We start from the raw sequence: 22,147 nt of genomic DNA, 5'->3' as shown, positions 1-22,147 counted from the left end.
CTGAAACATTCATACCTGCACTCACCTGCTCGTTTGGGTTTGGCCATGACACTCATGATCTGGACATCTCAAGGATCTCCAGCCCTTCCTGTAGCAGAAAACCCCACAGGGAGGCACATCACAGTGAGATGGGGAGGAAAGGCAGTGAGCTAATCGTCTTCGTGAAGGGTAACTGACCACTAAGGCACTTGAACACTTGACCACTACACTAGCTATGTCCTGTTATGATTCATTTGGGGTGTTTTCATAGCTGCCCAGCTAGCTACGTTACAACCAGAACAAAAAACACGATCATGCAAACATCTACATAAACATCGTCACCTGTGTGTTCTACCAACAGTGTAATGTGGTCGTTTTTAGTGTATAAGGAGAAAACTGCGTTAATCTGTTTCCTGCAACACCAGAAACGACCAGAGTGCTAACTAGCTAGCTAGCTAAGATTAGCAACACCAAACCATCAATCAAAACCTTACAGTCAAGACACAGGACTGAACCTTCTAAATATTCAACCTGGGGGACTCTTACACTCCGGTATATATCTATGCATTACCAAAAAAGAATCATACCTGTTAATCGCAAATGACCTGCATGTTAATAAAAGATAAAAACAAAGAAAGTTTGGAGGCTAGCTCACTTCCTTTCCCTGCAGCATGTTAGCATGTGACCACACTGCGCCCTCTGGCGGCCGCCTGTGGGATCAACCCGGGGGGCTTATAGGGGACACAGTGAAGAGACCTTAGAAACCAGATTCACTGGGTGTTTTTTAGGGATACATTTCTGATTTAAATGTTGGCTTAGAAAAAAGGCTATTGCATTTATTGTCTCTTATGTTTAGCCCATCGAGAGATATTACACAGTCCTTCTATAAATTCATAGATACCTTTAATTATGGTAGGAGCAGTTTAATTAGGAGCAAATGTTTAATTTAAACATTTCAATTAATCTTTAATTTAATTAGGAGCAAATGTCAAATCTAATACAAAGTGAAAGAAGGCAACGTGATACCTTTGCTAAGTAGCAAGGGAATAATTGTAATGTTATGAAACACAGATCGTAAGATTAATGACTTCCCACTATATGTAATATGGTCATTGTTCCAAAGTAAAAACAACACAAATATTATTAAAAGGTGTTTTCTGACTGTGACCAAATTTGGTTCATAATTACAATGTCACATTGCTAATACATTTATCAAATACTACTGCAAACAAGTCTTGTTTTTTCAAGTCTCAAATTTAGAACAAAAAACCTACAAGAGAGTGAATCACAATAATTATGGAAACACACTGACGTTTGTTCACAGTAGGGCCTCTATGTACCATCAATCTTTCTGATTAATTTAAAACAGCTCATGGATTCATGAATTTCTTGGGTAATTCTTGTGAAACAGGAACATTCATTTATTGACTTTCAGGTAGCATGCCGATATTAGTGCAGTGCCTATTTTTCGTCAATAGGCAGCACGATGATGGTATTACAAAACAGAAAATGGGTTGTTCCCATTTTTAGACATGTAAATGGGAATGTAAAAATAGGTAGTCTGAGTGTTACTGTTCCATAATAAACTTGGACACCTCTTATAAAGTATTAGAGGCCTCACTAATTTTCTATCCTAAATAGTTGGTCAAATAAACTATTCAAACTCATCATTAACCTTTGACCTTTTAACAGACTAGTTGCCACATATCAATGAGGCTGAATCTGAAATGTGATACTTCTCCCTCCTATTCAGTATGAGATAACAGGTAGTGTGTTTGAGGTCATGAAAAGTGCCCAGTCACCTACTGAAAGAATGCACAGCTTTAACGGTTGAGCAGAACGTCCTGCATTGAAATCTAGTGTGTACTGCTTAAGTACGACATTTTGGATTCAGCCTGCGTCTTCATAGGACTTTCATAATCCCTCCCGGTCATGCTGAATTTGAATGGCATATACAAACCCACACAATGTCTGCACAAACGCATTTTGTTTTTAAAATCAGCCTTTCGGCAGTGCTACGGTCTTCAGATTTGTGTCAGATCTAAATGATTGCAGAATTATTTTTAAAAAATAGATCACTCCCGAGAACACATCACAGACTACGGCGAAGCCACATTAAAGTTGGGGATGTCATACGAGTTCATAAACTGTGACGATATGCTGAACTTCCTCAAGCCTTTTCCATACAGATGAAAAAGACCATAGCATTTATTTACAAAGGCAAAGCAACAAATGGTCTTACAAAAAAATTCACTTAAAGTGCAAACTATATTAACGCTTTATTGTATGCAACTCAGCTGTATGAACTTAGGTAAGTTAACAAAATGCTGCATTTAAAATGCTGTATTTACTTTAAACATTTTAAGGTATTTATTGCCACGTGACTGTAGTTCCAAACCCCCCAAAACAAACAGACAAACAAACAAAAAACTTTGATCAACCTCTAAAAAAAGAAGTCAAAAGTCTCAATGGTGAGTGAACCATTTTCCTTCTGTTTCTAGGGCTTGGAAAGTTATCTTAACTTACAAAAGAAGTCAAATTACTTTTTAAAATAATATTACAATAAAATAACTTTTTCCATAGGATGTCCAAATATTGACAAAGAGTGTTATAACTTGTAGTAATATCCTAAAAGGAAAAATGAATATTAAAATTAGTGACATCGCAGACACCCTTTCCAAGCTTAAAGAAGATATTTTGGTTAATCCTTTAAAATCACAGGATTCCAGTGTGAACTTGGTCCCATTGACCCCAAAGTGATTAATAGAAGACGAGTCCCACAAATGAGTCATCCAAGGGTGTCCACAGGGTGTCCACTGTACGTCCGTGTGCACTGTAGGAATCCTTTATGTGTTGGGGCAGCTGGCTTCATACGACGGTGGAGGCTCTGAAGGAGGAAGCAAAGCATTCAGTAATTAGCAAAGCATCCATTACTTAAAATGTCACATAAAGAAATGAGCATTTAACAAATGTCGTTAACAACATTTGCATACGACTGTAAAATATCCACAATTTAGCACTTGCACCACTATGCTGTGCACAAAAATAATTTCTAGTTGTGTCATAATACAACCTTTCCTTAAGCACAGACTGGCCCACCACTGTTCTAAAGTCCAGCAGTTTTACTCAAGAATTCATTTACAGGTTTAGTGGTTTTAGTTTTGTGGTGTTCAAAAGGCCGAATTCTTTAGAGAGCCAAGAAGATCAGAAAATCTTAACGCTGCGTTATGCAAGTCGTAGCGATGCTAGTGATGCTAGCAGGCCACGGGCCTCACCACATGGCTGCGCTGAACTCAGGTAGTCCGGAGGCAGGATCAGGGAGCAGGGCGTGGGGACAGGCGCTGTTGTCCCCTCGCTGAAGAACGGGATGGTGGCCCCCGTGGACAGACAGAAAAGAGGTGCAGAGGCATTGGTGCCATTGTTCCGCTGGGGGAAGGCGAGCCCTGGGGCGTAGCTGAAGGCGTTGGGGGAGGCGGCAGGCCCCGGGCCTCCACCCTGCAGCTGGGAGTGGCTCTTGGTGGGGATATCTTCACTCTCACCACCCACCGCGACCAGCTCAGGGGGAGGGGCAGTGGGCGTGACCATGCTGCGTGGCCGAGGTTGGGGGGCGGGCCTCGGGGAGGGGCGGGGCGGTAGGGGAAGGGCGTTGGAGCAAGGGGGGGGTGGCGGCCGGGCTGGGGGAGGTGGGCGGGGCAGACGGAGTGGCGCGCGGAGCTGGGGTGGGAGGCGGGGCCTTGGCAGCCGGTCGCCGGCTGGGATCGACTGCAACGTTTCCGATGTGGATGGGCAACGTGACCAACACTTCCGGGTTCTTCAAGGAGACCTGGTAAATGAGAGAGCGTTTTACCACTCTAAAAGAACACAAAAGAAAGACAGAACACACACAGAGCATAATAACGCAAGACGAAGTCTAACTGGATGAGAGGAAACACGATTGTAACCCTGTGAACGCAGCACCACTCACCTGGAGGTAATAGGTGACCTCGATAAGGGTGCAGCCTGCCAGGGAGGACTGGGGCAGGGGGGGCACGATGATCTGCTCCTTCCACTCCGCCTGCTTGCCCGGCTTCACCCCGGCACCCTCCACCTCCGCGATGGCCCTCAGGTCCCGCGTCGGCTTCTTGGTGTGATACGTCACTCTCTGGGGACACGTGAGCTAACGTGACTGATGTGTAATGCAGCGGAGAAACGTGGATCACGCAAAGACGAGACGAGCCTTCGCTGGTGTTGGTGTTTATTACATTATATGCATTTATGTCATCTTGCTCAAACACTGCCTCGTGTTTTTATTAAACTCTGGCTACTAAAACTACATTTCCCATCTCTCCCGTCTTCACTGACTCTCTTTCACAGATCGTACCCAATTTAAATTTCTTATCATTATTGCAGACAACACTGGAGCAGAGGGGCCCTGCTTTCTCAACAGGCCTTCGTGTCTACCTTCCTTACACACCAACCAACATGCACGTGATGACGCACGCTGGAAAAGCAAGCGCACATGCCAAGCCCCATGGCATTGTGGGATATTGCTGGGGTGAAATGTTCAACCAGTACCTGCATGAGGCTGGCTACCACATGGCTCGTGGACTTCCCCGACCTGTTCTCGATCTTGGTGGACAGTTTGATGACCTGGCCCGGGGTGTAACCCCGCAGGTCGGTGGCGGCCATCAGCAGGACCGTCCCATTCTTCATCAGCATGTAGGAGAACTTCTTGGTCACCGATGCGGTGTTCGGCTCCTGTTAAACGAGACGTGAGGTGAAGGTGTTCATCTGACAGGGGCGGACTGGGGAGAAAAAGTGGCCCGGGAGTTCCTGACAGACTGGCCCACTAAAATATATATATGTGTGTGTGTATATATACTGTATATGAATCTATACATGGCACGTAGTGTATATGACGGCGTTTATTGTCATATGGACAATATTAATTCCAGCAATAATATGATTACAAAGCCACATAGTGGCTTTTAAATAGTCCACCAAACAAGTTGTTAAATAGTCCACCATAAGACAACCAAACAAGTTTTACGCAAAGTGCATCCTAAAGAACAACCTACAACTCTAACGTGGGTATTTCTTCCTCTTACCTATTTGTGGTGGTTAGTTTTAATCTAAGAATTTCAATAGCTTTAAAAAAACAGTGCACAGTGCTCTGCCTTGAAGACCGCCACTTGCGTCCGTGTTAACCGTGTTAAGGTAATTTGCCTTAGCCGTTGCAGAGGCGACAGCAGTACATTTAAAATAACATGTTATCTACATGTATTTTTGTTATCTACATGTTATCTACATGTATGCTGTATGTTTTCGTAGTCCGGCCCGTATTTTCTGGGACAAGTTGGTTTTTTTCTGATCTCTGCTGCATACTGTCAGCCCGCACCAGCTGGCCCAGTCCGCGGCCCGGTCCAACTCGTTCATGTGTTTACAGGCTCAGACCGCGGCCGCGCTGAGCAGGTTAGTCTGACTGGAGCGGGGGAGGTATTAACACCGTTAAACAGCAGCGTGACTACGGACCGGGGCCGCAGTGCGCGGCAGTGGCTCCTCCACGGGCCGAGTTAAACCACCGGCGGCCCACTGGCCCACTAACCCATCGGCCCACCGGGGAAATCCCCCGTAGTAATGTATGCCAGTCCGCCCCTGCCATCTGACATGTCCGTGATGCCGCATAGCAGGGAGCAGCGTTAGTGGCCAACTGGGCGTTAGTGATCGGAGAGCAGGAGACTAACGTGAATGTCCGGGAATTCGTTGAGGTCGATGTTGTTGAGCATGTAGAAGGGTTTCTCCAGCTGGTAATCTTTGGAGAAGCGAGGGGTGTCAATAAACGCTCGGATTCTGTACATGATCTTGCCATATGGACCTTCATATGATGTGGGAGCTGTGGCTGTTGGAACAACAAACTGTGTTGGTAACATCTAACTCCACCCCACCCAAACACCAAGAACCTCAAAATCTCACAATTCATGATAGAATATCAACATACTGCCAATCACAATAATCCCTAAGCTGTAGAGACAGTTACGATATTCCAAATATCATAATTCAAAATGGCCACTCGTCAGCTGAACTACAGATGTGGTAGTGAACGCAGTAACACGTGGTGTGTTGCTACACAGCAGTCGGGCGCATTGTTTCTGCTGTGGAAAGGCCACAAAGAGGAAGAGCTGGTGGAAGTTTCCAGAAACTTCAGCCACACCACTGCCAGTCTGACCCAGGGTCAGTTTAAAGGACTGCGCATCGTGTTACTCAGAAAGGCAAGTCCAAGACCACTGTAAGGCTAAACGAGTTGATTGACTCGCCCCTCTTCACCTCAGGACACTGAACCCAATCACTTTATCTTTTTACTTTTAGAACTTTTATAAAGTATATTCCCATTAACGGTGTATGAGCTAATGCACATAATAACAAGGTCAACCGATCCTTTAAAGAACCAAGGGCCACAACGTTTTGAATGATACACAAACTAGAATATCTGCCTTACAGTCAGGAAAACTAAGAATAACAATGATGCATAAAGGGGATAAACAAGGATAAAAACAACCAAATCGTCATCAGTTCATCAAGCTTGATGGAATATAACGGTGAAAGACGGGAGAACAACGCCAACACTGCCCCAAACAGGCAGCAGAAACGCCTTGACCAGCGCTGCTGATGGAATAGTGGCTTCATTCAAGCTCTGCGTCACCGAAATGCCCCGATACATTGTGATCTATGAACTCACTGGAGTATATTGATCCACATGAACAAACTGTGCAATATACGGTTGAGTTTGGTTGCATCCCGAAGATGTACATTAGTCTAATTTACATCTCACTCATAATGTAGAAGTGTGAGGATGCAAAAACAGTAAACTGAAGGGGCTTCAGGTTTGACAGCTGAGAGGAAGCAAGTTTGAGAGAATGTACCGTATTTAACTTACACGCACTACAACATTAGAATGACGTGGCATTCATAGAACACACATCACATCACTGGATTTACCCAAGCAGTAAGAAAACATAAATTAAGAGTTCCTGGTTCTTTAAGCAGCATGTTTAGCAGCCTGTCATTACCCATAAACCCCTTGGTTTTTGTGTTGTACACATAACTGAGAACGAAAACAAGCTAACCACAGCCACAGGAAAGATGTTAGACTAAACAAAGTTCTCAGAAAAAAAAAATCACAAGTAGTAGTTTGGTTACTGTTCTAATGTAACCAAATAGAGAAACTCTTTTGGGTGTGTCCATGCATGAAAGAATGCAGGAAGACAGGTGTTTGACGTCATCACCGAGCTTCTCACCTGGTATGAGAAATTTAAAGGGAAAGGTATGTGTGCCCTGCTTCAGTGTACCTAGGGAAATAAAACAGATGTGCATTAGTGGTTTGGAAAACATCAGATCTCACTTAATGTGGGCGGCACAATTGAATGTAAATGTGCTTTAATTTGGTCAAGGATCAAGAACAAATATGTTAAAGTCGTGGCTAAAGTCTCACATATGTGTTCAGTCCCTCACACACCGTCCTAACTACTTCCCAATAGCCTCTCAGTCATGAGTTTCTTTCTCTGTGTCTCCTGGAGTTAGCACCTCCCAGCTGAGGGCCACACAGTGTCTACAGACCTGCTCCTGTATGGTTAATGGGAAAATAATACAGTTCCCTCAACAGTATTACGTTTCAAACAGCTCGTTGAGCCGACTTCATTTCTGACTACACGATCGTCTCATTTGGCCGTTTTTGTTTGTTTTGTTTACTTCTTTTTTCTGGGACCCAGACCAGGGTGGTTCTGTGGTGCTCACAGAGGCCCCGGTGCAGTGAGGCCCACGGCGTACGTATATGACTCGGCGTTTCTTTCACCGGTACCTTTATCCGCCACAGAGAGGGTGCTGCTGAAATACTGCTCCTCCTCCGACCAGGTGGTGTCGTTGGCCTTCCCCGTCACCCCACACACACCCTGGCAGTTCACCTTGATCGCTGCATACGAAAACAAAATAAAAAGGGAAAACATTCGATTGCAAGTTACACAAGCGCCCAGTACCTGACAATGTTTACTAAAGGTACGGCAGCCCATGAAGAACAATCACAGGTGAAGAGCTATTTCCACCGTGGAATGATAAGCCATACGACACGCATGATTCCAACCAAAATCAATCAATTTTGGTCAAAATAGGGAACTCTTCAACTAGTCACATCAAATGCAATATATAGAAATTTTTGTCCGTTTGTGCAGTTTTAGGTCAAGCATAGCTAACGGATGCTTCTTGGAAATTTTGTGGACTGGACTGATATTTTCTGTTCACACTTACATCTTTGAAGAGGTTAATTATCTCCAGCAGTTAAAATAAACTCCACAGGGACTCAATTTACCACAAAAATATTGGTGGTTTGGTGTGGATAAACAAGAACGCAATGTTATCGTTACTCGGAGAAAGATCACTCGTAAAAGGAGTTAACAGGCAATTTATGCGATTCTTGACAATATCAGACAGATTGAAATTGTTGTAATACACATGCAAACTGTGCAGTGCATGTACGTGAAGCAACACTGCACCCAACACATGTGGGTATTTGCGGCATGACATCATTTGCGGCATTAGTACCTCAGAGTACCCAAAAATTTGCCTCTTATTACCAACTTCTTCCTCTTTTCCCCACACCAAGGGCGACCAGTGCTTCAACACAACCAATTACAGCTACAACACAAAGAGGAGCACCTCAATTCCAAAGATGGAGACCACCACCTGTCCTGCAGAAGGCCAGCACATCTCCCTCTCCGTGCTCCTCTGCCTGATCCATCTGGTGGGACTCTTCCTCAACGGCTTCAGCCTCTGGGTGTTTACCTGCCGGATGGCCAAGTGGCGCACAGGTACGATTCTGCAGTTCAACCTGGCCATGAGCGACGCCGTTGCCCCGCTTGCCACACCGCTATTGGCTGCCTACCTGGCCAGAGGGAGCCAATGGGAGTTTGGGCAGGTTGCTTGCCAGCTGATGATAATTCTGCTCAGTGCTCATTTCTCCGGCAGCATCATCTTCCTCACGCTCATCAGTGTCCACCGCTATGTGGCGGTGGTCCAGTTCAACAGACCTTCACCGATGAAGAGGAAGGACTTTGTGAAGAAGCTGTGTTGTGGAGCGTGGGTCTTCCTGCTGTTCACATTTAGCTTCGGGTTTCTGCTGCCCAGCACCAGTGATGACAGGAACATGCTGTGTCTATCCATACATCAGAAGAACAACACAGAAGCGTACTTCACCATCAACTTCCTGATCTTCCTTCTTGGATTCATCGTGCCTTTAACCGTGTCTTTATTTTGCTACAGCCGCCTGGTGACCTCGGTGTCCTGTATCAACGTCAGCTCACTCCACGGTCAGTTGATCAAGATGAAGTCACTGAGGATGATAGGAATATGTCTCCTCATCTTCGTGCTGTGCTTTCTCCCTCTCAATGTGGTGCGGACGGTCATGGTTGTTGTTAAGAAGTTCTACCCTAACCACTGTTCGCTTCTCTTACGGCTGGAAACAGCACATTATGCATCCTACATCCTTGGAGGAATTAACTGTTGCTTGGACCCCTTTATCTATTTCTTTGGCTCAAACAATTTTAGGAAAATTTTCAGAAAATCACCGATAACGGTTCAACAGGAAAGAGACAAAAGAAGTGAATCACTGTAAAAGACCATCATCTACAACATAAAATACAATTATACTGCTTAACTGAACTATGAAATTCATATCTGTAGAGGTAATTACACCATATCTTAAGCAAATAAAGAATTCATTTTTGCACTGACAGATGCAATGACTGGTTGTGCAATTTTCCTTTCATCTGTCATGAGAGCTTTGCTAAAATATATTTCCTGTAGCATACTGTATTTGAAGATTAACATAAGATATGAGAACATCTGTGTGAACAGGAGACCAGCAGTTGTATAAATATGTTACTAGAATTCTGAGCCTCTGTAATCGTGTGGCATTTTGCTGTAGGTTTCATTGTGAATAAATATTTTTTGTTTGATTGATTTTTAAACAACAGTATGGCCTTTGAACAAATAAAGATACCTTTGTCAAGTGCTATGTGTGGGGGTTTTCTCGTTGTTATAGAAAGGAATCAATAACAGCTTTCTGATACCAGCCGTCATAGGCAGAACAACTCCGACATCGTAGTTTTATTCTTCCAATCACGCCATATTAAATCAAGCCATTTCATCAGGACACCTGCCTGATTCTACTATATTACTATAGATATTACTAATATTACTATAGATATTACTAATATTACTATAGATATTACTAATATTACTATAGTTAACCCTTGCTGTGGCAGTTCCTGTGTTCTCCCTATTCAATTAACTTAATTTGGGTTTAAATACCACCATCTAATATACACCAATGGATTCTCGTTCTTGTTTACAATACAACTCATCACACTTCAAGGCCTCCCAAAGTCTGTCCCTTGCTACCCAAGATCTAAAGTGGGCGGTCCAAACCAGATGTCCCTCCCACCTCTGCAAGGAGGAGTGGCCAAAAAGCAGTTGTGAGTTTGTGGTTACAGAAGACGTTAGGCTGCAGGAGGAGGTGCCACAAGCTAACAGAGTTCACATACTTTTGCACTTGGAGATTATCAGAGATAGTTGTAGAGAGAAATTTTAAAAGTTGAATAAATAATTTAAATATATATATTTTCTTCTGTGTGTCCCTTATTTGGAAGGTCAGTTATATATATACACTGGAGTGTGTATATATATAACATGACTGGAGGCTTACATACATACCATGAAGGCACAGGGAGTTACATTTGTTTGACCAACAAAATGAAAATGTTGCCTACAGAATAATTCTACCTAATGATTACAGCCAGTTTCCCCATTACACACTGCAGTCATAACCCATCGCTGCATTACGTTTTGCAACATTATTAATAATAGCTAAACAGCAGAGTTTAATAATAGCTAAACACTCGTCACATTGCAACGCACAACCGCTTGAACAAGTGACTTAAAAAAAAGGTAGACAGGTGTATCTGGGGCTCCATGCATCAGCATGTCTGCAATTTTGGGGGAAAAGTATCATTATAAAAACGGCTTTGCCAAGGACATCCTAGACTATAAGCGCAGTGCACTGAAAGCACAGAGGCTGTTTTATACAAAAGCATAACACTCCAAGCCACATATTTCAGGAAGTAGCCACGATTTCTCCAGAAGAGTCTACACTCTGTTACTGTAATTACTGAAGAATATATTCAGTAGAACCATAAATGACCAAAAATCACTGCATGGACACCAATTCTTTCTTACAGAAAATAGGCCTGGAATATCTCATTTACATGATTATGAGTTATTAAAGTCTCCAGAATTAAAGTGATGAACTAAAGTGATGAACTCTTAATTATTTAAAATGCAAAAGGTATGAATGTATAATTAACTAATAGTTATGAAGTTACAAGATATTGAAAACAGACTAATTCAGACACAAATGCACTCCTGTAAATATCAGCTGTTAATCCTTTCAACCATTCAGACCAACAAGCAAAAACAAAACTTGCCCAATATCAGAACTAATGAAAATCGCTCCATATGAGGACCTGATGCCATTTTATTATGCAAAAATGCCCAAACTCTTACAGCAAATTACCAGTATACTAATGTTAAAAACGTTGTTTACTGCTGAGAAGTTTTTGGCTTCATTCTTGTCTGTCCTGCCAGACCAGGAAAGTCTACAAGCCAGTTCTGAAGTGCTTAGCAGTCAGAAATGCAATGTGTTTAATCTCAAATTCACTTAAATGATCCAGTTTCCCACAACATGACACAAACATGGCAGTTTAGCATCACGTGTATGTAAACAGTTAGTAATCTCTTCAGAGTTCTAATTGCAAGACTGATTCCTCAACCACGATGTGCATAAGATACCGTCACACCTCATGAGTATGACTAATACATTTCTCTTGCATTCATGCTTCTTGACATGTAAATCGTTATGATTGATCCAAGCTTTCACAATGATTCAACAAAGCGAAGCTCCTTTTGCTGAAGCCCGTACCCCAAAGAGGTGTCATGAGATAGCTGAGACAATGGTAGCATTGTCAGTAGGCCAGCCGGCTGGTTTCTCCTTTTCTCGTCAGGTTGGGGTGAACTGAACCACCACACTCATAGCTTTGTTCCAGAACCAGGAGCCATTACTGCTTTCTTTTGTCAATCACTGAACATTAAAGTTCAGTACAAGTGCTGAACTATATTTCCTCTAAATGGAGTGCAAACACTTTGTACAAAAACAATCAACTCAAAAACAAATATTTATAATAGCATATTTGTACTTATAATAGAGCAACCTATAAGCAGGAAGGTATTTGGATACTCAACTCAAAACATCATTGATAATTATCAGTATCCATTACTAACTAGTTACCAGGGCTCCTGTATAACTGTTATTGGGCATCACTGGAGACTTTGCCTTGGGCGCTTTTTCAGGCATATTAACATGTTACTAAGGAAAACACCCAACAGGTCAAACAGGTTGTTGCCATATGACGTACTGAGATGTTTATAACGAAGGCTGGAAGAGTCTTAACCCCTGCGATGCTCAGATAGAGTTTAAAAATAGACAATCAAGATCGATTATCAGATGGTTAAAAGTATCGTGTGAATGATTAACCACTAGCTAGATTTTAATTGCCTGAGGTTTGAATACACATGAGCCTCTCGGAAAAACAATAAACATCCACATGGACAACAAGGGGCCCAAAATGGTGGAGTTAAAGCCCTCACCAAATAAACACACACATATAAACCAGGAAAACGTTCATTACATTTCGGTCCGGCTCGTGTTCAGTTCATAACGTTGTGTAAGCCTCTTACAGGTGTACAACAAGGCTTCCTCACACTTCCTGGACCGACTTTTTGGTAAATAATCCTCGGTTTCCGTATGGTGATACCGACATTATAACCTTGTCGTGGTGTGAAGTTAATACTCTTGTAAAAGTGCTCCACCCTGGTCCACGGGTGGAGGTGCTGGCCCAGGTAGGCCCACACGGCCGAGGTAACAGTTTCACCAGCTAGCAGAACTCACCTGGATTCTGTTTCACAAAGCCAAACGCCAACCAGTAACTACCAACGCGAATGTTTATTTCATGAAGTGGCCCGTGTGTGTAACATTAACACTGATATCACCATTAAACGTAATTCCACTGTGTGTGTCACCTGGAGGGTTAACAGTGTAAACTTTACACATCACAACACAGACAAAGGGGCTGAAAAGGCAGCCGACGTACAAACAAACGTCTTACCTTTACATTGTATCGGCTGGGCAGTCGAGATTTTCACAGTTCCGGAGATAGACTCGCCAGGGCTGTAAACAACTTTATTGTTTTTCAGAGTTATTTCGAATTCCTGTAGTTTCCCCATCTTCACTCCTTCACCTCCCACCAGCACGTCTGGTCTACGGGCAGGAAACGCTCTACCTGCGTGACGTCACGCCTGGAGCGCACCTGTGATCACGTGTGGCTGATGTATGGTTCCCTCACAAAACACCTTCAAATACAAGAGTTGTGCAGGTAAGGTGTTCATGAGGTATTTTGTGAACCTGAACAATTCACTTCAGATTTGTTCGTATATTATGCCATATTGTCAGCGTTGGATTGAAAAACTGTATTGAAATTGCTGGTTGGTTCATATAAAAATAAAGTTAAATTAAAATTAGATTATAAATCAGAAGAATATCCAGAAAAATACAATTGAATTGCAATTACATTGCAATGAAATGAGTGGTCTTTTTCTTATTAAAATGTCATACTATATTAAAAGGGAAAAATATAGTCAGTTTACAATACTGATGATGCTAAGAATATTAACTTAGGTTTCGTGCAGTTTCATTCAGTTTGATTCAAATTTCACATTTTCTCTTTTTTCACATTTTTATTTCTTAACTAGAATTAAACGCTTTCAGACATTCCTTCATGGATAAACATATTACATGAACATTAAATTCACTCATGAAGCATTTTAGGGTACAACTAGGTGGTGCTTGAAGTAATTGTAATTTAGATGGTACGAAGACCAAACTATAAAGCCTAGAGATATCAATTCATTAGACCTAGTCCCTCCAGAAGCTCAGAGAAGAGAGAGAATCAAAATCGAACAGAAGGGGGCGCTACAGTGCAACAATAAACATTTTGGGCAGTGTCTTTCTGAACGCAAATTGTTTCTTTTTTAAATCTTTGGCTTCCAGTAAAGTTCCGCAACGAATGGATTTTTTTTTCTAATTTGCATTTGCAAAACATACATATGTATTTATATATTTACATATTACTCCTACTGTTTTCCCAGATCAACAAACCGGTGCCGTAAAATTGGCAAGAGAGATACAAAAGCATGATGACATTTGCAAACAATATTGCTGTCACGACAAACAGTAATTAGGGAGAATTTTATATTCTTATAGCTTTCAGTAAATCCTTTTAAATGTATATAGAACCAATGTAGATATTCCTCATGAATTCCTTGCAAATAACTAAAATATCAAAAATATGTTGCCTTTTAAATTCAGTATGGCTGGCACTTATCTGTTATTTTCCAAGAGTTGAGTCTTTTCAGAGTCAGCTGGTTAAAACTCATCCATTACAGTCAGACTGTCACCACACTGGAATGGTGCAGAGTTCCATGTTGTGGATGAATGCAAGATTTGGGCTCCGTCTGAAATGCCATACTTCCCTCCTATACAGTACGCCAAAGCAGTACGCTATGAAGGGTAGTATGTCTGAATACACAGTATGCATTAAACAGTAAGAAAAAAGTACCTGGATGGCCTACTGAACCAGGAGCTATTTTGAGGTATGTGATTGCAGCACACTGTCCTATCCCATAATTCAACTGGGCCATTAACTATGATCACGTGACATCATATGTCATATGATGTAAGTAAAATTGTGAATGTAGTAAGTCTGAGGTTGTATGCATACTGTCCAGTTTCCTACTGAAAGAACATACTACTCTAACAGTTTAGCAGAACACACTGCTTTGAAATCTAGTGCATACTTCTTAAATATGCCATTTCGGACTGAGCCAAGGTTTGAATCACCAGCTGGGTGTGTTAAAGGTCTCAGGGTTGAACTGTTCTATACAAAACAATTTTTTTTAGAAAACAACACTTCTGAAATGTGAAACTCCAAAACAAACCACAGAGACTTGTGAACTCACATTGTGCTGAAGGTATATAACATCGGCCGACAAAGTGCAGGCATGTGGAAACATTCCCGAAACCGCGGACTGTGACTTGCAGATCTATTTTTGTTTACTTTATTTCTCTTAAGTCAAATAGTTCATTATACACATTAACTGTGGAGTCTAGCATGTATTACATCATACTACAAGACAAGACCAATAACCACAAGCTCTTAATTTTAATATCACTTTACAGTTATGAAAGCAAAACCACGTGACCGCTGGTTGACTTCTGTATTCAAACTTAACACTAGCATGCAGTTTGTTAAAGAGAAGAACACCTTTTGGGAAGGGAAGTATAAAAGACATTCTTTGTAAACTGAAGATGGGCAATTATATTTTATTTATCTCTGCATAGATGACATGATAAATATATTACAAGTGGTCAACATAGCCAAATAATAGCATACGGGTATATTTACATTTAAGAAGATACATTTTTATTTACACTGTAACTTACTGTCTCCGATTCACATCTAGTGTCTCTGTCCTGTTGAATTCTGATTTTTGTCAGTGATTTTCTGAATGTTTTCCTAAAATTGTTTGAGCCAAAGAAATAGATAAAGGGGTCCAAGCAACAGTTAATTCCTCCAAGGATGTAGGATGCATAATATGCTGTTTCCAGTCGTAAGAGAAGCGAACAGTGGTTAGGGTAGAACTTTTTAACAACAACCATGACCGTCCGCACCACATTGAGAGGGAGAAAGCACAGCACGAAGATGAGGAGACATATTCCTATCATCCTCAGTGACTTCATCTTGATCAACTGACCGTGGAGTGACCTGGCATTGATACAGGACACCGAGGTCGCCAGGCGGCTGTAGCAAAATAAAGACACGGTTAAAGGCACGATGAATCCAAGAAGGAAGAGCAGGAAGTTGATGGTGAAGTACGCTTCTGTGTTGTTCTTCTGATGTATGGATAGACACAGCATGTTCCTGTCATCACTGGTGCTGGGCAGCAGAACCCTGAAGCTAAGGCCTGTGACCAGGAGGAAGACCCACGCTCCACAACACAGCTTCTTCACAAAGTCCTTCCTCTTCATCAGTGAAGGTCTGTTGAACTGGACCACCGCCACATAGCGGTGGACACTGATGAGCGTGAGGAAGATGACGCTGCCGGAGAAATGAGCACTGATCAGAATTATCATCAGCTGGCAAGCAAACTGCCCAAACTCCCATTGGCTCCCTCTGGCCATGTAGGCGGCCAATAGCGGTGTGGCAGGTGAGGCGACAGCGTCGCTCACAGCCAAGTTGAACTGCAGAATCGTGCCTGTGCGCCACTTGGCCATCCGGCAGGTAAACACCCAGAGGCTGAAGCCGTTGAGGAAGAGTCCCGCCAGATAGATCAGGCAGAGGAGCACGGAGAGGGAGACGTGCTGAGCTTTGGGAGGGCAGGGAGCTTCAGACGAGCCGTTGCTGTTGCTCATCTTGGAGGGTGATGGAAAAAATGAAAGTAATCACTAGCACAGATCTGCCATGAAGGGGCAAAAGGGGAAGAAGAAGTTGCTACTGGCAGGGCAGCTCTTCTGTTAATTTTAGTTGGACTCTGAGAACAGTTCTAAGCAGTAAAAAAAGAAAACACAGAGCAAAGATCACATCACGTGTCTTCAGATGAACTGCTCTGTCATGTTCACATTTCAGGTGTCCCACTTCCGTACAGTAACAAAACCTCCTGACGAGTCTGCACTGAACTGGTGACATGGTTCATTGCTGGTCACAGGAAACCAAACCTGTGAGTCTCTTCTCCTCACAGACACTGTAGTGTTAACACGGGATGTTTCACTGAGCTGTTCTTACAATTAACGCTCTTTAAAATTAGAAATGTAAATGTAAAACTAGAGCATGCATGTTCCCCTTCAACATCATCTTGCCAACTGATTTATCTTTTGCATAATTATATCTAGATGTAGATCTGACGATAAACTTGTGCATTTGTGAAAGCTCCTTTGTTATTTTGAGCTGCCACACCGTCATCACGTACAAACAACCCTTCTGAGGACATACCAGAACTGGCACACAGCTAAAACGTGGTTGTTCAACATGTCCTTAGAGCTTTCTGTTCCTTTTTCTCATTACAGGTAATATTGAATTCCGACACCCTGAGTTTCCTTTTTGGGGAGCAGGAGGGATGAAGGCAGAAACGTGTGTGTTTCCTATTGTATGTTTCACTTTGAAGAGTTATAAAAAATACATCACTTAGGTATTTTTTTCCTTTATGTCATTCTTTGTATGAGCTATAATTCCATACAGTTTACGTGATGGATTACACGTTTCTCATATATTTTATCATCTTTTGATATTTGATATATTTTGAACTAAAATACACAAAACAAAATGGCTCTCAGCAACCACACCCTCCACCCCTGGGCTGAGGCTTTACACCAATGAAGATTACAGCACATATGGTGAATTCTTTAAGATAGATAGAGGAGCTCCCTGGCCTGTAGCCTCTAGAAGCTGGAGGAGATGTCGAGTGTCCGAAACTGAAAGGTGATATTGGCAACTTTGAGGCTAATTCTGCACTTTGGTTGATTAACACTTCAAATTTGGTATTGTGCGTATTGTACTTTCTTTCTAAGTAACAGTGTTGACAGAATTCTAGTTCGTTTCTAACGTCTTTGACTGTACTGGCTAGGATATGTTGTTTGAGAAGACGACAGAACACTTTGGTACTTCAATCTGAATAAGAGGATCTCTTAAATACAGTAAAAGTAAACTTTTGTCAGAGAGTGTCAGTGAAGGCCATAGTTTCCCTTTTAATTGTCCCTGCAGCAGGGTCGATATGTGTGGTCAGACCGCTGTCTTGTTCTATGTCTTGCCGAGCTGTTCGGACACCAACCCCGATCTTTCTCAGGGAACTGCGAAGAGCCTTTGTGAATTTCTGTGAGGCGAAGCAATATATGAGAGGGTCTAGGCAGCAGTTAACTAAAGAAAAGATCCATGCCACATAGTATGCTGTCTCCACGTGCAAAAGAATTGTGCACTTGTTTGGAAACCATTTCTTCACCACTATAGTCACAATGCGAATCACGTTCGTAGGCATGAAACAGAGGCCAAATATCACCAGGCAAATAGTGACCATTTTGCGTGACTTGCTCTTTATCAGCTTGCCTTTCTGGTGGCAAACACTGATGCCAGACACAGACCTGACCAGACGGCTGTAGCAGACCACCAGCACTGTGAAAGGAATAAGGAATCCCAAAACAATTATAATGAAGTTGAAGGCGAAATACAAGTCAGTGTTTTGTCCCAGGTGAAAGGCAGAACATAGCGTGATATTCTCTGTTGTGCTATTGCTGTCCAAAAGAAACGCAGAAAGCATCCCATTTAAAAGCATCGCTACCCAGACCGCTAGGCAGAGTTTCTGAACAAAGTCTTTTTGTTTCATTCGAGAGTCCTGACTGTGGTACACCACAGACACGTAACGATGTATGCTTATGAGAGTAAGAAAGAGGATGCTACCATAGAAGTGGACCGTTATTAATATAATTTTGAGCCAACATATCGGTCTCGTCAAAATCTGTTGTTGTTCCTGAACAAAATAAACGACGATGAGGGGCGCCAGGGGGCAGACGATGACGTCGCTGATGGCCAAGTGGAACTGGAGAACCGTGCCTGCCTTCCACTGTGGCGTGCGGCACCAGAACACCCACATGCTGAAGATGTTGAGGAAGAGGCCAAGCATAAGGACCAGACAGACGACCACAGGGACGAACATGTGCTGGGGCTCTACCTGACATGAACCATCAGCCTGGCCGGTGACGTTTGTGACGTTCATCTACAGAAGGCAAATTCAAGTAAAGAAAGCTCGTTAATGGAACCCAGTGCAAGAGAAACACCATAATCTCCTACACATATAGAACATGCACATTACTCAAGAATAAAAGTGATTAATGCTGCTGTGTTAAAACATTTATGATAAAACCATAACGTATTTAGAGACCTTTTTCATTAATAGTCTGCTACACTTACGATGACCAAAGCCCGCATTCTATAGATATATTGCTAGTAGCTCTGTTGCTTCTTACAAATTTACATATTCTCATTGCTTTTGTTGCAGTTTGCATCTTTACATTTAAAAAGTAAAAAAAAAAAAAAAAGAGCTAGAACTGTACATTATATAAAGTATAAAATATAATAGTTTAAATACATTTGAGTTGCTTACCGTGTAAATGGATTCAGGTTGTGGTTGTTGGTTAGGCTAGTGAGCACTCACCCGTGCAGACGTCGCATGACTTCCTGTCTGCTGGGGTTTCATGTTCATATAAATAACTGTGTGGAGGATGCGTTAATGAAGAAGTGTCTGCACACGCGCGTGAGGACCAACACCTCAGTACCAACATCCCCAACACCTTCCCAGAGATTACACTAGTGTTGGTCACAGTTTCATTGTGACTATAGAGAGAACCATGTGACAAGACAACTAAGGTTAGGTGTTAACTATTAACCTAAAGACGGACAAATGAACGGAAATCTGAATCTGGGACATTTAATTTGATGTGGCTAATATAATTAATTTGTGAGCAACTTCGCAAGTGATGCACATTCTCGATGTGAATCATAAACGTACAAATAGAAAGTGTCTGTGGTGAACGAGATGCAACATCTGTGTGGAGGATGTGTGTGAAGTGTCTGCATAGGTGTGCATGCACAGCTCATACTGCAAACATCTACACCACCATCTTCTCCAGGGGTTACACTCATACTGGCAACAGCTTCATTGTGCCTGTGTAGGGAACCGTGTGGACAAGATAACTAGCTATTATAAACACTATTTCTTGGAAAGACATTTGGTCCGTTTCATTTTGTATAATTACATTTCCTTGTCCTGTTTGAGGAAAGTGTCCCAAAACCAGAAAATGAACGCAGGAAGTTTTTTTTTTTACTGGAAGTGAAATTTACTGCAAAAGCTCTGGTAAAACCAAATTCCATTAAACGACACAGAGATGAAGACAGTGAATGAACTCTTTCACAACTCTTTCACAGCTGTTACCAGATTACCTTATCTGACTAAAGAATATGTCTAATCATTTGAGCAAATGTTTAATAAAGGATACACCTTGACCCTTTTTATTATGCAAAACATCAGGCCCAGAGATTTTGTCATTTGTAAATCCTAGATAGGTTCTTAAAATGTTTTAATGTCACCTACATTCTTTGTGTACAAATGAGTTAGGCTCCATCAGTACAGACGTAGGCCATCACAAAAAAAGGAAATACCTTTGAGTATTATAATAAAATGTATTTACTTTGATCATCTAGTCAACACTGTTTCCACTTCACAGACATGTTTCTTCCTCTTTATGTGCAATGTAGGCCAAATGGCTCTCTTCAAATCATGCTGGACTGAAGATCAGGTCCAATAACAAGATTACATCATTAGCCTGTATGGGCCCAAGGAATCTCTTAGTACTGCTAACCACCAGCTTCAGTGACTTGTGATGGAGTCCTGTCTCAGCTACTGCCTGTGAGGAGATGATAGGTTCTCCCTGTGCCCGGGTGGGTTTCCTCCCACACGTGCATGTTAGGTTGACTGGCATCTCTAAACTGGTGCAGTAAACTTATGCTGCGGTACTGGGATATATTCTGACTTAGATTATCTGCCTTAAAAGATTAATTAATACAGAATTTCTAGATGAGAGGCACTTTATGGGCCTGTTTTGTAACTCACTCACTCATGTGTACCAGGTAACAGATTACCCACAGGGGAACACTATAAGTTCTGAAGCAGCTGGTGCCCACAAGTAAAAGAGGCTAAATTTGCATAAACTTAGAAAAACTTGCATCCGGAATTCAGTGAGATGCACTTTAGGTTGTTTCATTTGTAGGTGGTGCACACGTGGAGATGACACGGTGGAGTGCCAAGACTGTGGTGGGGGGCAGACCCAGGCAGGAGCTCCTGTCCCGGGTCTAAGCCACACAAGGCAGCGCCCCACCCAAAGCGAGGGAACGTCTACTGTCCACTTAGGGAACTTCCACTGTCATTACCGTTTATGACCTTTTTAAAATCACATATTCTACACAGGAGTAATAAATAGCCCATTTTTCACACTGGCATGATTGCAACAACCACTACCGGAGGGGTGAGAAGGGTTCTGTCACTGTTTTGTGTTTATACTTTGGACCTTTTTTGAAAACATTTAAAATAATAAGCATTAAAACCAGCAAACCAAATCTAAAGATGAGCCCAAACTATCTATGAAGATAGAGCTAGTTTTGCTTCCACATTCTAGTAAGGTAAACAATATCCATTTTTGGCCACTGATATGCCTGGTCTATTTTTACCAGCTCAAAATCCATATCCGGGTTGCTGGACTAGAAGAGATCTACTTCTGTACTGTGCATTTTAGTAATTACTGTAGCCGTAATATATAGAGATAACATTTCTACTGGGTACGATCACGTGTGTATATACACATCCCATCTGAGCAAGTTCAGTGCGGTGTAGAATATGTCAGTGATATTCTTCTCACTCAACATCCTGAAGCATCTGAAACCAGTTAGCCAACAATGACCAAATATGTCAATGTACTGACGATACATCGAGTAAGCCAACAAAATACATACTTCCTAAGTACGTAAGTACATACTTCCTAAGTACGTAAGTACTTACTTCCTTATCATTTCATACAGGTTTTATGTTGCCCTTAACATGATTATTATATCATGGCTGTTATTTATGTAATTAAATGTGCCATATTTTTTCAATTGTGGTTTTTCACCACAATTGAAATTTGTCCTCCAGTTTTTACCCATCTGTGCAGTTAGAACACACACACACACACACTAGTGATTAGGGGGCTGTGGATCACACGTGCCCAGAGCGGTGGGCAGCCCTAGCCCGGCGCCCGGGGAGCAGTTGGGGTTAGGTGCCTTGCTCAAGGGAACCTCAGTCATGGCCTCAGGTCTGGGAATCGAACCCATGACCCTCCGGTCACAAGACCAGTTCCCTACCACCAGGCCATGACTGCCCCACAACATATTTA

The 22,147-nt window shown here is 42.2% G+C and overlaps 5 protein-coding genes across 6 annotated transcripts in view; 1 reads left to right on the top strand and 4 right to left on the bottom strand.

Moving 5' to 3' along the window:
* Positions 1-683, bottom strand: part of ehmt1a (euchromatic histone-lysine N-methyltransferase 1a) — a 10,266-nt gene extending 9,583 nt beyond the window's left edge. For both annotated transcript variants that reach the window (XM_076998211.1, XM_076998212.1), the window contains exons 1-2: positions 567-683; positions 26-88 (exon numbers count right to left, since the gene is read on the bottom strand). In XM_076998211.1, coding sequence (XP_076854326.1) covers positions 26-56 — 31 coding nt within the window. In that variant the 5' untranslated portion in view covers positions 57-88; positions 567-683. The remainder of the gene's footprint in view (positions 1-25; positions 89-566) is intronic.
* Positions 684-2,137: 1,454 nt separating this feature from the next.
* On the bottom strand, positions 2,138-13,470 carry arrdc1a (arrestin domain containing 1a). The gene is given in 9 exon segments (XM_076998213.1): positions 2,138-2,866; positions 3,255-3,642; positions 3,644-3,802; positions 3,944-4,120; positions 4,534-4,716; positions 5,703-5,857; positions 7,254-7,304; positions 7,814-7,924; positions 13,227-13,470. Coding segments are annotated over 9 exon segments (1,383 nt in total). The 5' UTR covers positions 13,345-13,470; the 3' UTR covers positions 2,138-2,825.
* On the top strand, positions 8,627-9,992 carry LOC143509466 (cysteinyl leukotriene receptor 1-like). Its single transcript, XM_076998214.1, has one exon. The coding sequence runs from the start codon at positions 8,678-8,680 to the stop codon at positions 9,617-9,619; it is 942 nt and encodes a 313-aa protein (XP_076854329.1). The 5' UTR covers positions 8,627-8,677; the 3' UTR covers positions 9,620-9,992.
* Positions 13,471-15,206: 1,736 nt separating the features above from the next.
* LOC143509462 (P2Y purinoceptor 2-like) lies at positions 15,207-16,601 on the bottom strand. Its single transcript, XM_076998210.1, has one exon. The coding sequence runs from the start codon at positions 16,586-16,588 to the stop codon at positions 15,584-15,586; it is 1,005 nt and encodes a 334-aa protein (XP_076854325.1). The 5' UTR covers positions 16,589-16,601; the 3' UTR covers positions 15,207-15,583.
* Positions 16,602-17,872: 1,271 nt separating this feature from the next.
* LOC143509461 (lysophosphatidic acid receptor 6-like) lies at positions 17,873-19,409 on the bottom strand. The gene is made up of 2 exons (XM_076998209.1): positions 19,327-19,409; positions 17,873-18,939 (listed from the first exon to the last, which is right to left on the bottom strand). Exon 2 carries the CDS (start codon positions 18,937-18,939, stop codon positions 17,884-17,886), a length of 1,056 nt encoding a protein of 351 aa, XP_076854324.1. The 5' UTR covers positions 19,327-19,409; the 3' UTR covers positions 17,873-17,883.
* Between the last annotated feature and the right edge of the window lie 2,738 nt (positions 19,410-22,147).

The sequence above is a fragment of the Brachyhypopomus gauderio genome, chromosome 3, assembly GCF_052324685.1.
Source record: "Brachyhypopomus gauderio isolate BG-103 chromosome 3, BGAUD_0.2, whole genome shotgun sequence".
NCBI classification, from domain to species: Eukaryota; Metazoa; Chordata; class Actinopteri; order Gymnotiformes; family Hypopomidae; genus Brachyhypopomus; species Brachyhypopomus gauderio.
This window is presented reverse-complemented; position numbering and strand designations above follow the sequence as displayed.